The 14,778-nt window shown below is 45.5% G+C and overlaps 2 protein-coding genes and 1 long non-coding RNA gene across 3 annotated transcripts in view; 2 read left to right on the top strand and 1 right to left on the bottom strand.

Moving 5' to 3' along the window:
- The window catches only part of dhx9 (DEAH (Asp-Glu-Ala-His) box helicase 9), a 16,537-nt gene extending 4,888 nt beyond the window's left edge, over positions 1-11,649 (top strand). The window contains exons 7-28 of the mRNA XM_069722835.1: positions 1,302-1,348; positions 2,091-2,227; positions 2,732-2,821; positions 3,346-3,507; positions 3,854-3,931; positions 4,141-4,332; positions 4,843-4,984; positions 5,579-5,661; positions 5,745-5,901; positions 6,356-6,453; positions 6,532-6,745; positions 6,886-6,980; positions 7,084-7,157; positions 7,245-7,397; positions 7,557-7,717; positions 8,107-8,218; positions 8,308-8,469; positions 9,285-9,412; positions 9,737-9,966; positions 10,128-10,243; positions 10,406-10,606; positions 11,177-11,649. Of these exons, the coding sequence (XP_069578936.1) occupies positions 1,302-1,348; positions 2,091-2,227; positions 2,732-2,821; positions 3,346-3,507; positions 3,854-3,931; positions 4,141-4,332; positions 4,843-4,984; positions 5,579-5,661; positions 5,745-5,901; positions 6,356-6,453; positions 6,532-6,745; positions 6,886-6,980; positions 7,084-7,157; positions 7,245-7,397; positions 7,557-7,717; positions 8,107-8,218; positions 8,308-8,469; positions 9,285-9,412; positions 9,737-9,966; positions 10,128-10,243; positions 10,406-10,606; positions 11,177-11,522 (3,178 nt within the window). The 3' untranslated portion in view covers positions 11,523-11,649. The remainder of the gene's footprint in view (positions 1-1,301; positions 1,349-2,090; positions 2,228-2,731; positions 2,822-3,345; positions 3,508-3,853; positions 3,932-4,140; positions 4,333-4,842; positions 4,985-5,578; positions 5,662-5,744; positions 5,902-6,355; positions 6,454-6,531; positions 6,746-6,885; positions 6,981-7,083; positions 7,158-7,244; positions 7,398-7,556; positions 7,718-8,106; positions 8,219-8,307; positions 8,470-9,284; positions 9,413-9,736; positions 9,967-10,127; positions 10,244-10,405; positions 10,607-11,176) is intronic.
- On the bottom strand, positions 8,730-13,328 carry LOC138635405 (uncharacterized). The gene is made up of 2 exons (XR_011312134.1): positions 13,245-13,328; positions 8,730-10,019 (listed from the first exon to the last, which is right to left on the bottom strand). It is a non-coding gene; the product is annotated as an uncharacterized lncRNA (long non-coding RNA).
- The window catches only part of lamc1 (laminin, gamma 1), a 51,490-nt gene continuing 50,017 nt past the window's right edge, over positions 13,306-14,778 (top strand). The window contains exon 1 of the mRNA XM_069722827.1: positions 13,306-13,988. Coding sequence (XP_069578928.1) covers positions 13,610-13,988 — 379 coding nt within the window. The 5' untranslated portion in view covers positions 13,306-13,609. The remainder of the gene's footprint in view (positions 13,989-14,778) is intronic.

Genomic DNA, 14,778 nt, shown 5'->3' with positions numbered 1-14,778 from the left:
TCTCCGGTTTTAGAGTCTAAGGCACCACGATTAGTGGGTTTTTTTTGTCTGATCACTGAAGAACTCATAAGAACATTGGCATCGGTTGAATTATTGACGATCCTACGTGGACGTTTAACCTTTTACTGCATTAATAAAAGTACCATGAGAGAAACTTTTGTTTCCTGCTCGAGTAAGAAATTAATCATTTTTTTTGGGCAGTTTTTTTTTTCTTCCGATCACTAAAGCATCCTCTAAACGATGGAGCTGTTCCACAAATCTGCTGCCTCAAATTTCACGGCACAAAATTTGCATAATCTGTTGAAGCACCTGTGGGTGTTTACATTTATTTATTTTTTTGTCATTTTTATCACTCCTAAAAATGCAACTTTTGCTCATAACTCACTACAACTGCCCTCATTCTTGTTTTTAAGACACTACAAATTTGATCCAGCTACGAGAAAGCCCCGAAAAGCAGTTAACAGTTGCTTTGGCGCAAACTGTCCGGTTTTCAGGATGCTGCAGACTGTAGAGTTGCGAAATAGTTTTAAGTTTTCAAATCGAGAATCTTTGTTCCGGTTCGGCCCTCGGAGCGTAAACCCCAAAGAAGTGGAGGTTTCTCTGAAATTTGGATGTTTAAAAAAAAAAAATCAACATTATATTTCCTGGTGACAACAACAACAACAACAAAAAAGACATTTTAAACCCACAAATTAATAATGCGAATCTGTGATTAAGAAACCACAGCTGCCAACACTGTGGTGAAACTGTCCCAATTTGCCAGTTTAGTAACAAATTAATGAATTAAAGACACCAAAACACTGAAGATTTATCCGTATCTGATTTAAAGAAGGCAAAAAACGACCGGCACACGTCGGCCGCGTTAACGTCCCGTCCGGTCGCGGTTGATCGGGTATTTAGCTGGCGAGGAAAACAGATCAGGAGGTTGAGTTTCCTTGCGAGGTGACACCAGAACTCACAACCGCTCTGAAGGGAAGACATGGGACTGCGTTTAGGTGCACTAAAGCTGTCTCGTGGGTGGACCTCGGGGGCGGGGGTGGGGGCGAAGCCTGGTCGTGATTTCTGGTGTCGCTCTTCGCCGCAGGGTGCCCGAGAGGCGACCGGGGAGAAAAACCGCGATCGCAGCTGTTGATTGGTGTTTTAAATAATCCCAAAAGTCCGGCAGAAAAACATACAGGCTTCCTCCTGAGAACGCGGCGAGGTGAGTTTTGCCGAACGCTCACTTTTAATGCTTTTTGCCAGCGGCTTTTGTTGTGGAAAACCGCAGGAAGTGAAGCCGCGATGCCGATTTGTGTCCGCAGGAGCTTCATAGCGGAGATGCAGCTGTTTGTGAGACAGCTCGGAAGAAGTAAGAATTTATTTTTATTTTATTTTTACGTTCTTTATTTCGGATCACATGACGGCTCAATTATTCATAGTCGTCGTCGGTTTTACAAAGTTAACTCTCTTTGTAACTTAAGAACAAAATTAGAACATAGGGTGTTTTGTTATTGAAGGTGGAAAAATAAAAAAAATATATATACATGTATTCTTGTATATACATACTTATACTTTTAAGCATACATATGAAAATGTTTTTTAAACAAAGGAAGGGCGTTTTGGGGGAATTATATACTTTCCACTTTTCCCATATTTTCTTGAAGCCTTAGGGACAAAGTGATTCTTTCTATTACAAATATTTCATGAATAATATTTTTTTTTAAAGTCCAGCTTGAGACAACATTTCATATTTTTGATGAAGTAAAATCATCGTGAATGTTGAAATCTTCCACAAAAGTTGATCAGATCCCCAAAAAAGGTGAAACTTAATTTTAACACAATATTAAAGTAAAAAAAAAAAAAATATCACGATTACTTTTGGTCCAAATAATAAAGTTAATCACAAATTTGTTAAGTCACTTGTTATCGACAGAGCCTCATCTGTGCAGAATAAAAGCCGCTGTCCTTCGCTGGAAAAACTCTCCAACTGAGCCTTTTAATGGGAAAAGAAATCCTTCTGACGGGAAGCATGTTGGTGAAACGGGAAAGATTATGATATTATACCGTCGTCATGTTGTCAGAAGTGTCTCTCCGCGTGTTCTGGTTCGCAGGGATCACGGCTCGGGAGCACGGCTCCAACAAGAAGCTGGCGGCCCAGTCGTGCGCCCTGTCTCTGGTCCGGCAGCTGTACCACCTGGGAGTCATCGAGGCGTACTCCGGAGTCACCAAGAAGAAGGAGGGCGAAACGGTATGCCTCCCCTCCCCCCCCCCCCCCCCAAAAAAAAACAACAAAAAAAACAAAACAAAACCCACACAACCTCTACACTGATAAACACTGCAGCTTAAAGACGATATTTATAACTAGCAAACTGCAAACGATTATTACAAAAAAAGTCTCGTAAAACGGACGCACGACCACATTTTGATTTTTGCTTTTCGAGGATTCCAAGAGAATTTCAAGAATTTTTGTTTTGTTTGAGAAACAAAATCTGCTTAATTCAGTGAAAACGAATCTACGTGTAATATGAAAAAGAGCTGAAATTATAAATCGGGGTAGAAAACACGACCCTTAAATAATATCCTGTTGTTTCAGGGTATTTTTTTTTTCCCCCAATATCAGTATTCATGTCAAAGTGAATTTTTCTGCCAATTTTTTACCTTTAAATTTTAAACGAATACAAATATTTTACTGATGATTCTGGGGCTGTGAAGCCGCGCCGGTTGGGTTTGACTGATGTGTTTTTGTGTCCAGTTGGAGGTGTACGAGGTCAACATGTCCCAGGACCTCCCGGCGCAGCTGGCCAGCGTCATCCAAGACCTCGGAGTCCAAATCCCGCCACCCGTGAGTCCCACTTTATCGTACTGCCTCTTCATACAATCGGCCTGTTTATTAGGAACACCTGCTCATTCGTGCAATTATCCGGTCGGCCAATCACGTGGCAGCAGTGCAGATGTGGTTTCAGGAGTAATGTTTAAACTGTAATACCACCGAGGGCCACTAGAGGCCGGCTCCATAAACGATCTTGCTCCATAGACTCCCATTCAACTTCTCTCATTAAATACAAAGTCAACGCATGTTTTCCACGAGTCATTGCGGTGTCGTTCGCTGAAGTCGCTCCTTCTTACTAGTTTTCTTTCGAATAATCTGAAAATAATCTCTTTATTAATTAGATATTAGGCCTCAAAAAGCGGTATGTTCGGAGGTCAAAGGTCAGACTGGTTGGAACTGAAGCTAACTGAATCGAATAGACTGGCGTCGGCAGCACGGACGAGAAGCTGATTCTGTAGTTTCTGCTCTCTGCCTGTAGAGGGCGGTAAGGATCTGTGCGTTCTGTGCGTAACATTATAAATCTTCCCTCCGTCCAGCCCGCAGACCCCAGCAGCCCGGTGTCTCTGGTTCAGGGGAAGATGGCGACGTTCGAGCCGTCGCAGCGTCAGAGCGGCGCCGGCGTCGTCCCCTGGTCGCCGCCGCAGGTCAACTGGAACCCGTGGACCAGCAGCAACATCGACGACGGACCGCTGGCTTTCGTGAGTGTTCGTTCCGGAGCTTCAACGCTCACGAGAAACTTGACGAGCTATTTTGTCAAATCGTACATTTTCTTGTTTGTTTATCGGCAGATATTCAGAATGAGAAAAAAACAAAAGGGACACTTTGATTTTTCAGGATCTAGAATCTTTTTTTCATCTTAATTTTTGATGATTTGGACCTTTTTTTTTTTTTTTTTTTTTTTTAAGCACGAGAAAAAGACAAGACTTTGGGCTGCGGTCAATTTCAATTTAAACAGAATTTAGTTTCCACTATTTTCCAACATATTACAAACGAAATGATCCCGAAAGTCTACTTTTCAATTTTCCTTGTTTTTAACCCCTTCAGTGCACTCCGGAGCAGATCAGCGGCGACCTGCACGACGAGCTCATGTGCCAGCTGGACCACGACGAGAACCTGCAGAAGGTCGGTCCGTCTCCGTGATGACGCTCCCAGTCCTTTTTATATATCGATATATCTATATCTATATCTATATATATATATCTATATCTATATCTATATCTATATATATATATATATATATATAGATATAGATATAGATATATCAAAGCGCGCCATCGGGGTTTCGGTGGTGGTGGAGAATATCACGAATAAACTCAAGTCCTGTCGTCCAGATCCGTTCGGACCGCGACCAGCTGCCCGTCAAACAGTTCGAGGAGGAGATCATGGCGGCCGTCGACAACAACCCGGTAGTGATCATCAGGGGGGCGACGGGCTGCGGGAAAACCACGCAGGTTCCTCAGTACATCCTGGACCGCTTCATCAAGGGGCATCGAGCGTCCGACTGCAACATCGTGGTCACCCAGGTAACGCTCTCATATATCAATATGTTTTAAATCTTATTTTAGTTTTTTAGGTTATTACTTTAATCAGACTGACAACTTATCAAAGTTTTCTTAACAGCAACTGAAAATCAAACAAATTGTTGTAAGAATTTACACAATACTGTTACATGTACAGCGTGGGAAAAATGAAGGGGACGTTTAAGGGGAAAATGAACATACAAGATTTAAGGGTGCTCTTAGTAGTTTTTACCTTTTTGAATTACTGTGAATATCTATAAACTCTCTGAACCGGGAGGATTTTCAGTTCAGGCCCGGTGAGATTCGAGGTCATTTTAACGAGGAATATCTTTAAAGATCCGAGTGCGATTTCAAACCAGCGATCGTGATTCATCATGATCCTAAAAAAAACTTCCGATGAAGGTGTGCGTCTCTGCGGTGACCTCATCGGCAGTTTAAAAAAAAAAATTTGCAACCCGGTCCCGTGTTTTTCCATATTTTCTGGGCCGTCCCGACTCTCTTCCCTCCCTGCAGCCCCGTCGGATCAGCGCCGTGTCGGTGGCCGAGCGAGTCGCCTACGAAAGAGGGGAGGACATCGGGAAAAGCTGCGGCTACAGCGTCCGTTTCGAGTCCATCCTGCCTCGGCCGCACGCCAGCGTCCTCTTCTGCACCGTCGGTACGTCAACGGACGCCTCGGCCTGGCGTGACCCGAATTTAGGAATTGCCGAAGCTATTTCGTTGCTGTTGAAGTTGTTTAAGCACGACGGATGTTGACAACCCGCAGCCTTAACAGGAAAATGAACTGGAATACTGAATAAGATGCGTCGGTTAGATTTGAAACGACAGCCGTGGTGCCGTTCACGCACATTTTGTCAAATCTGAGTTAAGTCCAATGTTTAAACAACGTTTGCTTTACCATTAAAAAAACAAAAACAAACTGATGTTAACAGAAATGTGTAATATTTTAAGAAGTGCCTGCACACAGAAAACCTCCAAATTACAATTATTTTTTTAAATATCAACACATCTAACAGTTGTTTTCTTTAATAATCGATTGATTTTTCAGTGAAAATGTAGGAAAGTAGTGAAATCGGCCATCATCGCTCCCTGAAGCCGAAATGAACATATTGAATTATTTTCTTTTGTCTGAGCGGCTGGAAAAAAAATTAATATTGTCATCATATAAAAACTGAAAAACGTTTGTTTTATATTGACTTTTTTCCCCCCCATTGTGGTCGTAAATGTTCACGCGCGCGTTGTTTCGTTTCAGGTGTTCTCCTGCGGAAGCTCGAAGCGGGAATCAGAGGCATCAGTCACGTGATCGTCGACGAGATCCACGAGAGAGACATCAACGTGAGTTCGCCGATTTTAAACGTGGGAAGGGGGGGAGGGACACGTCCATTTTTAAGTCTGACCCGTCCGTGTGTCCCGTGCAGACCGATTTCCTCATGGTGGTCCTGCGGGACGTGGTCCAGGCCTACCCGGAGGTCCGCATCCTCCTCATGTCGGCCACCATCGACACCACCATGTTCAGAGAGTACTTCTTCAACTGCCCCGTCATCGAGGTGTTCGGACGCACCTTCCCCGTCCAAGGTGTGTGTGTGTGTGTGTGTGTGTGTGTGTGTGTGTGTGTGTGTGTGTGTGTGTGTGTGTGTGTGTGTGTGTGAACACAGCCGACTGGACCGGTTTGGTTCTGATCTAAAAAAAACGCTAAGTTTTTAGAGCTGCTGATTGTTTTTCTTGGTAATTTTGAGGCCACTTGGATCCAAACCAGGACGTTTCTGCTCGTTACACTGCATGCTGGGAAAAGTTTCAGATTTTCACTTGAAATGTGTTGTTTACAAGGTTTTGAAGGAGAGTCTCCTGGTCACATTTATCATTTGTGCTGATCGGAATCATTTTGTTTAATTAGAATCATTTCCATTAAAAAAAAAAAACACAAAAAAACCCCAGCTGGATCTATGTAACGGACAAAAAAAAGGCAAAAACGGAATTTTTGGGAAAATATAAGCGGGAAAGTAGCTGATGAGTTGCGTCGATATCGCAGAGTATTTCCTGGAGGACTGCATCCAGATGACCAACTTCGTCCCTCCGCCGATGGACCGAAAGAAGAAAGACAAAGACGAGGAGGGAGGAGACGAAGATGTAAGAAACCTTCACATTTATTTTAAAAAAAAAAAGAAATAAAGAAGCTCACGTCTCGGTTTCTCGTTTCTCCGGCAGACCAACTGCAACATGATCTGCGGGTCGGACTACACGGCGGAGACGAAGCGCTCGATGGCTCAGATCAACGAGAAGGAGATGTCCTTCGAGCTGGTGGAGGCGCTGCTGAAGTACATCGAGACGCTGCGCGTGGCCGGCGCCGTCCTCGTCTTCCTGCCCGGCTGGAACCTCATCTGCTCCATGCAGAGACACCTGGAGAACAACCCGCACTTCGGTACGCGTCACGGCCGAACGGGGAGCGTCCCGATAACACCTGGACCCGCTCAGCCTGGGCCCCCCCCCCCCCCCCCCCAAAAAAAAAATACAAAACCGACCAAAGTAAAAACCCGAACGCGTGTAATTAACTCGTTCCAGGAAGCAACCGGTACCGGATCCTGCCGCTGCACTCCCAGATCCCCCGAGATGAGCAGAGGAGGGTGTTCGAGCCGGTTCCCGATAACATCACGAAGGTCAGCGAAAGAAAAACAAAAAATAATTTGATTAAAATCTTTTGAGTTCGTTTTTAATTCGTCTGCTGAAAAGAGATTTATAAAAAAAATTTGGGACCCGCAGGTGATTCTGTCCACCAACATCGCAGAGACGAGCATCACCATCAACGACGTCGTCTACGTCGTCGACTCCTGCAAGTAAGTGTGTGTGTGTGTGGGGGGGGGGTGTCGCCTCCGGAGAGAGACGAACGCTCAGGTCAACGATCTCTAATTGTCCCCCGACAGGCAGAAGGTGAAGCTCTTCACTTCCCACAACAACATGACCAACTACGCCACCGTCTGGGCCTCCAAGACCAACCTGGAGCAGCGGAAGGGCCGAGCCGGCAGAGTCCGACCCGGCTTCTGCTTCCACCTCTGCAGCCAAGCTCGATTCGAGCGGTACGGCCCGATGACGCTCCCCAACACGTGTCCAGCTTCGGGGCCTCAATAATAACAGTCAGCTGTTTGTTTTATTTATTTATTTGTGTGTGTGTGTGTGTGTGTGTGTGTGTGTGTGTGTGTGTGTGTGTGTGTGTGTGTGTGTGTGTGTGTGTGCAGGCTGGAGACTCACATGACTCCGGAGATCTTCAGGACTCCGCTGCACGAAGTCGCCCTGAGCATCAAGCTGCTGCGACTCGGCGCCATCGGACACTTCCTGTCCAAGGCCATCGAGCCGCCGCCGCTGGACGCCGTCATCGAGGCCGAACACACTCTGAAAGGTACGACAGGAAGTCTCCGTGACGGATGTTGGATATATTCCTGTTTCCTTTTTTTTTTTTTTTTTACCTGAAAAAGTAACAAGAAAACAACATTGAAACGTCCGTTTGAGGTCCAACCGCTTTTTTCAGAAGTCGTCTGTATTAGAAAGATGAGCGAATTATTTTGTTTATTGAACACTAAAAGAACAATAACAAAATCTTTGAAAAAATTTCAGAGTTTAACTGTGTGTGTGTGTGTGTTGTGTGTGTTGTGTGTGTGTGTGTGTGTGTGTGTGTGTGTGTGTGTGTGTGTGTGTGTGTGTGTGTGTGTGTGTGTGTGTGTGTGTGTGTGTGTGTGTGTGTGTTTCAGAGTTTAACTCTCTGTGTGTGTGTGTGCGTTTGCGTTTCAGAGCTGGACGCTCTCGACATCAACGACGAGCTGACTCCTCTGGGACGGATTCTGGCCCGGCTGCCCATCGAACCTCGTCTGGGGAAGATGATGATCATGGGCTGCATCTTCCAGTCAGTTTCTTCACCCGGCTACAAAATCTCGACGGCGCGTCTCGATCGATACGTCCGGTTGTAACCCGTAACCTCCTGTCACCCTCTAGCGTCGGCGACGCCATGTGCACCATCTCGGCCGCCTCCTGTTTCCAGGAGCCGTTCATCAACGAGGGGAAGCGTCTCGGCTTCGTCCACAGAAACTTCGCCGGCAGTCGTTTCTCGGATCACGTGGCGCTGCTGTCCGTCTTCCAGGCCTGGGACGACGTCAGGTGAGCGCCCGCGGGTCGGGTCGGGGTCAGTCACCGACGTCTCTTACCTCTGGTTCCTACCAGTCGTCATATTAATGATCTACCGGCCGTGCTCGAGTAACCGTGGTTACCTGTTGTAACTCCGGCTCTGTGAGTACGCACGTTTCACCGCCTGAACGGTTCCCTCCGGGAAACCGCCATCTTGCAGTCGCAATAATTCACGCAAGATTCAAGAAAACTAAATAATTACGGGAGCTTGCAATTTTTAATTTTTTTAAACATTTTTATTAATTCCCGCAATAGTGCCGCAAAAAATGTCGTCAGTGGAAGCTGCGGTGAAAGCTTGAACGACATAAAGTCATTATTTTCAAACAAAACTCACTTTATTAAGAAAAATAACTCATTTTCAATCAGAAAGCGTCCGCTCCTGTTTTCCTCATCACGAAATAAAACTCAAGCGGACAAACAGGAAGTGATGGCGTTTGTGTGAAATGTGGTTTTCGCATTAAAATGATCTGATTAAATGCTTCTCATTAATAAAAAGTTATCACATATTGCTGTATGCTAAAAAAAAGAAGAAGACTTAAACACACTTCAAGTTGTCAGAGACTGCTCTTTGTTTTTGCGCATGCAGTCGGCCTACGCGTTGAATTAACATGAATTCAACAGCATCTAAAGCTCTTATTTTGACAGCTGATGTAGTCGAAGTGGTCGTTTCTTTCTCGACTTGCAATTTTAATTTTTTTTTTTTTATAATTCCCGCAAATTTCTCACTTTTTTTTTCACTTAAAATCACTCGCTGCCGCTGACGATCGCTCCGTCGTGTTCCCGCTCAGGATCAACGGCGAGGAGGCCGAAAGTCGCTTCTGTGACCACAAACGTCTCAACATGTCGACTCTGAGGATGACCTGGGAGGCCAAAGTCCAGCTGAAGGAGATCCTGGTCAACGCCGGATTCCCCGAAGGTACCTGAACGCAACGCCGCACTCACTCGCTTCAAAAACTGAACATAGGCAAGGCAGGTTTATCTGTCGGGCACATTTCAACAACGAGGCAGTTCAAAAATGCTTCACTTAAAACCATTAAAAGCATCGAAACAAAAGAGGAAAAAAAAAAGAGAAGGACATTTAAAAACAATTAAGAACAGTGATTGAAACGTTAAAAACAGCCGTTAAAATAATACACAAGTTTTAAAAAATATAAGTTACAGTGCAGTTTAAGAAATAAAAGACAGTGGTAAAATGCAGAAATCCTAGTGAAGAGATGGTCTCCTGTCGTCCTCCCGTCAGACAGTCTGATGACTCAGATGTTCAACACGGTGGGACCGGACAACAACCTGGACGTGGTGGTTTCCCTGCTGACCTTCGGCTCGTACCCGAACGTCTGCTACCACAAGGAGAAGAGGAAGATCCTGACCACCGAGGGGCGCAACGCCCTCATCCACAAGTCCTCCGTCAACTGTCCCTTCAGCAGCCACGACATGACCTACCCCTCCCCGTTCTTCGTCTTCAGCGAGAAGGTGAAACCCACGAAACTGTCGGCGTTCGGCTCGAATCGCCGAATCGGCGTCTCCTGGGAAAAAAAACGAAAACGAGTCACTTCCTGGCATTTTCTTTTTTTTAACGTCGTGTCGTCGTCTTGTTGTTGTAACAACGGCGTGTTTGTTTGTTTGTGTTTCAGATCCGAACCAGAGCGATCTCGGCCAAAGGGATGACTTTAGTGAGTCCGCTGCAGCTGCTGCTGTTCGCCTGCAAGAAGATCAGCTCCAACGGAGACGTGGTGGAGCTCGACGACTGGTGAGAACCCGCCCGGCACAAGTCTGAACCCCAAGGCTGCTATTCTCCATATTTATTCATCAGCTAAATTATTCTTTCTAATAACCAACTTGTCATTTTCCCGAAAAGAGTGTTGACCTCTTTTTTTTTTTTTTTCTTTTTCTTGACAATAATCGTCCGCAGGATCAAACTGAGGATTCCTCACGAGGTGGCGGGGGGCGTCGCGGCTCTGCGGGCCGCGCTGGAGGCTCTGGTGGTGGAGGTGACCAAAGACCCCGAATACATCTCGCAGATGGACCAGACCAACCAGCGGCTCCTGAACGTCATCCGGCACGTCTCCAAACCGTCGGCGGCCGGACTCAACATGATGGCCAACAACCAGAGGTACGACTTTTCAGAGGTCGGCGATTAATCGCGGTTAACGATTTCTTGTGTTTATTTAATTTCTTTTATTTGACGCCAATCTTCTTTGCCGCAAATCCGTCGTTTTGCCTCCCCCTCCTCCCCCTCTCCCCCGAGTTATCTGGCTCCTTCTTCGTTTTGTTTTTGAAATTCAAACAGTTTTTAGTGCCGTTTGGCTTCACGACTCAAATCGCCGGCGTTCTTGTTGACACTCGTTGATGCTCGTTGACACGAAGTCGATTGAATTATCAGAAGTTAAAGTTCTTGAGATGAACTGTTGGTCGCCGCTAATTCTCTACTCGACCTCGGATGTTTGGTGAATAACGTTCATCTTTACGAGGATCTGCTTTGAACTTTTTAAGGGGAAATTCTTGGTAAAACGTCATAATTGTTTTCGTGGATTTTCGGAGGAGCTTTGAGTCGCAGGAATCTTGGTGAATGCAACCGCAGACCTTTTGGGCACAAAGGTGTTCACAGTTTGATTGATCATCTCGAAATAATGTTATTTATTTATTTATTTTTATTGAACTCCTCTGTTGTGTCTCCGTGCAGGATGGGAGACGGTCCTCGACCTCCGAAGATGGGACGCTTCGATGGAGGAGGAGGTGGAGGCGGTTACCGAGGAGGAGGAGGAGGAGGAGGAGGATCGGGAGGGTACAGAGGAGGAGGAGGAGGGTATGGAGGAGGGGGTGGAGGATACAGGGGAGGAGGAGGAGGAGGGTACGGGGGAGGTAGCGGTTATGGAGGAAGAGGTGGATACAGAGGGGGAGGTGGATATGGAGGAGGAGGAAGTTATAGAGGAGGCGGGGGCTACGGAGGAGGAGGAGGAGGTGGAGGATACGGAGGAGGAGGAGGAGGAGGAGGGTACAGAGGAGGGGGGTACAGAGGAGGGTATTAACATGTCGACGCCATCAACATCTTAAAACGATGAAAAAGTCAATGCGGTCTGGTCTTCGTCTTCTTCAGTTTCTTAACGGCACAAATCTTTGTCGTTGTTGTTTTTGTGTATAAAAATGTTTGGAGACAGACTCCCCCCACCCCCATCCCACCACCACCACCCCCCTCCCACCACCACCACCCGTGTAAAATCACGTCATTGATTATTGATAATCTGTAACTTCTTTTAAAGTCCCCAATAAATGTTTCACATTTCCTCGTGATATCAAAGCACAGGTTTTTTTTTTCATTTGAAGATTATGCTGCAGCAGCATTTGAACTCTGTGAGGAAGATTCATTTACTTTAAATAGTGAACGTTTATATTTCTCATAAATTCAGTCTTTATTTGGGCTCAAAAATCAAACCACTGTAGTAAAAAAATACCTGAATAATATCTGAATGTGGCTGCAGGACAAAGTAAACAAATGTCCCTGTTCATATACGAAGTGAATGAAACTTTCACCTGCTTGAAGGAAACGAGCATTTATGAAACATTTCTTTTGGATTCAATTCATTTTAAGCTGCAGTCACATGAAGCACCAACAGGGGGCGCCAGCTGACTTTTAATATTTTCCGTTGAATAATGGCGCAAGAAAATTAATAAAATGTGGATATTAACCGTTATTGGCCACATTGAGATTTCTGTATTATTCATTTATTCAAATACTTAACACGGTTATACTTAAAAAAGAAAAATAATAAAAAAAAAATGTAGATAAATTTATATATATTTCTAATTTATTTCCTAGGCGCTAGGCCTAGGCGCTTTATCAATTATTTGGTCTGAAACTTTCCTACGGTCTCAACGCGATAAAGAGGAACCGAGGAAAATGTGTGCTGCCCCCTGGTGGCCGCTCCATGCTACAGAGGATAAAAATGCTCCTCTGTGCAGCAGCGCCCCCTGCTGTGTGCCTACAGTTTGTTTTCCACGTGAAAACAAGTTGCCCTTTAACCAAAAGTTAAAGTCCGTATAGGTCAGATTCCACTCTCAGAAATGATTAACAATTTATAAAGGACAATTACGTGAAATTATACGTTTATAAAGAGCTGCTAGAATTTTTGTAGTCAATAAAAGAATCTTGATCTTGATTGCATAACGTGGAAATGAAATATCAAACCTGAAGTCCGGTTCCTTCGTGGACAAAAAAAGTGTTTGAACCAGAAAATAATTATAATTTTACTGTAAAATTTCAACAAGTTTGTAAATGTAACAATCCAACTGTTTTTTTTAAATTATTATTTCAGGTTCTGTGATGTTTACATAAAAAGTTGTAAATAATTAACATGAAATCAAAATTAAATCTGGAGAAAAAGAGCGATGGGGTTAACCTCGATTAGAGTTCTTTAAAATGTCACTCGTTCCTTAAAAATCTGAATTTTTATTCACTTTTTTAATTCACTTCCAAAGTTTCTCAGTGACTCTCATTTAGTTCCTACGAATCTACATCTAGTTTTATCTGATTTTATTGTAAAGTTGGAAGTTTAAAAGTGAATGATTGTCTGAGGATGTTTTGAAACGTTGATTCATTAGTTGAACATTTTCCACAAGTTATGTTCGTAGTGCGGATTTGATGATTTGTTGTTTTTATTGTGATGGATGTCTTGACAGTGGAGGGTGAATCTTTCTGGGATTTTAGGGGGTACTTTTCTCAAGTTTTATGACACGGAAGTGGCGCCACAGACCTGCGCAGTAGCGGACTGGGTGTAGTCTGGACTCCCGTCTTTTCCTGCTGGAGTTTGTTGCATGGCGGCGGACACAAAGAGCTGAGGCCCCCCTCACACAGCAGGACAGCCGGGAGACGAGCTGCGGACGCGGCCTGGAAGCGAACAAACCCCGCCGCTTGTTGAGACTTCCGCATGTTTCTCTAGATGCTGCTTGGAGCCGTTTCCTCGGGATTCCGTCGGTAACCGGGAGAGCTGCCGCGAACTTTGGACAAGTTGAGGGACAGTTTAGTTTGTCGGAGCCGCGCGGAGAGTCTTCTTGGGTCGAGAGGGAGGACGGAGACAAGAGAGAGAGAGCGAGAGAGAGAGAGAGGCTGGAAATAAAAATGCCGAGTTTGATCCGGGCTCTGGTTGCTTGGTGCTGGGTGGCGGCGGCGGTGCGTGTCCACGCTGCCATGGACGAGTGTTCGGACGAGCGGGGCCGACCGCAGCGGTGCATGCCCGAGTTCGTGAACGCCGCTTTTAACGTCACGGTGGCGGCGACCAACACCTGCGGCTCTCCGCCCGAGGAGTACTGCGTGCAGACCGGCGCCACCGGGGTCACCAAGTCCTGCCACATCTGCGACGTCCGGGACCCCCGGAACCACCACAGCGCCGCGTACCTGACCGACTACAACAACCAGCAGGACACCACCTGGTGGCAGAGCCAGACCATGCTGGCGGGCATCCAGTACCCGAACACCATCAACCTCACCCTGCACCTCGGTAAGACCCCTTCGTCGCGTCCCCTTCTCTCCCGCCGTACCGAACCCCCCCTTGAAAACTTCGCAATTCAAGGTTCTCTTACCCGCCGATTAAAAAGTGCAACACGAAACGGCGCAACCGCGCATGTTTATGAATCCCGAAGACGTGCTCTTTTATTCGGCATACACCCAAACACCTTCCGGCGACACATTCTTGCAGAAAATCCCGACTTTCAAACCGACGAGCCCGCTCGGCGCTTCGAGTCTCGGTGCAGCGAGAACCAGCTGTGAGAAGGTGTTGCTTTCGCAGCACAGAAGAAGCGAACTATTTATTCGGCGAAGTGGTTGTTTCCTGAATTTAGGTGTGTTTTTATAACTGAAGGAGTGGTGTCATGTGATGGGAGCACGGCTGTAAACACGGAGAGAGAGAAATGTCTAAATGGGGGAATTTAATATGGAGTTTGGTAAGACTTTTCTGTTGTTGGGAGATAGAAAATAAATATATATATATATATATATATATATAAACGTTTTTTGGCTCTTTTTCTGACATGATTGAAATAGGAAATAACCTTAAAACAGTAAAGAAACGTGAGTGTAATTTAGTCTGCTGCTGCTTCTAGTTTATATGTTTAAAGTTTTGAGGCGGAAATCTGTGACGAAGTTCGGGAATGAGGGATTTTTTTTTTTTTTTTGCTGCAGCAATATGGCATGGAGGACATCGTTTTCGTTGTTGGGGGTGGAGTGTGCAGGTGGAGGAGGGGGGGGGAGGAAGGTGGTTGCAGCTATTTTCTGACCCGACAGTCAGTCAC

This window comes from Brachyistius frenatus, unplaced genomic scaffold (genome assembly GCF_029030835.1).
Source record: "Brachyistius frenatus isolate BFR_SWC_R1_liver_20210118 unplaced genomic scaffold, ASM2903083v1 Contig_306, whole genome shotgun sequence".
Classification (NCBI taxonomy): Eukaryota; Metazoa; Chordata; class Actinopteri; family Embiotocidae; genus Brachyistius; species Brachyistius frenatus.
This window is presented reverse-complemented; position numbering and strand designations above follow the sequence as displayed.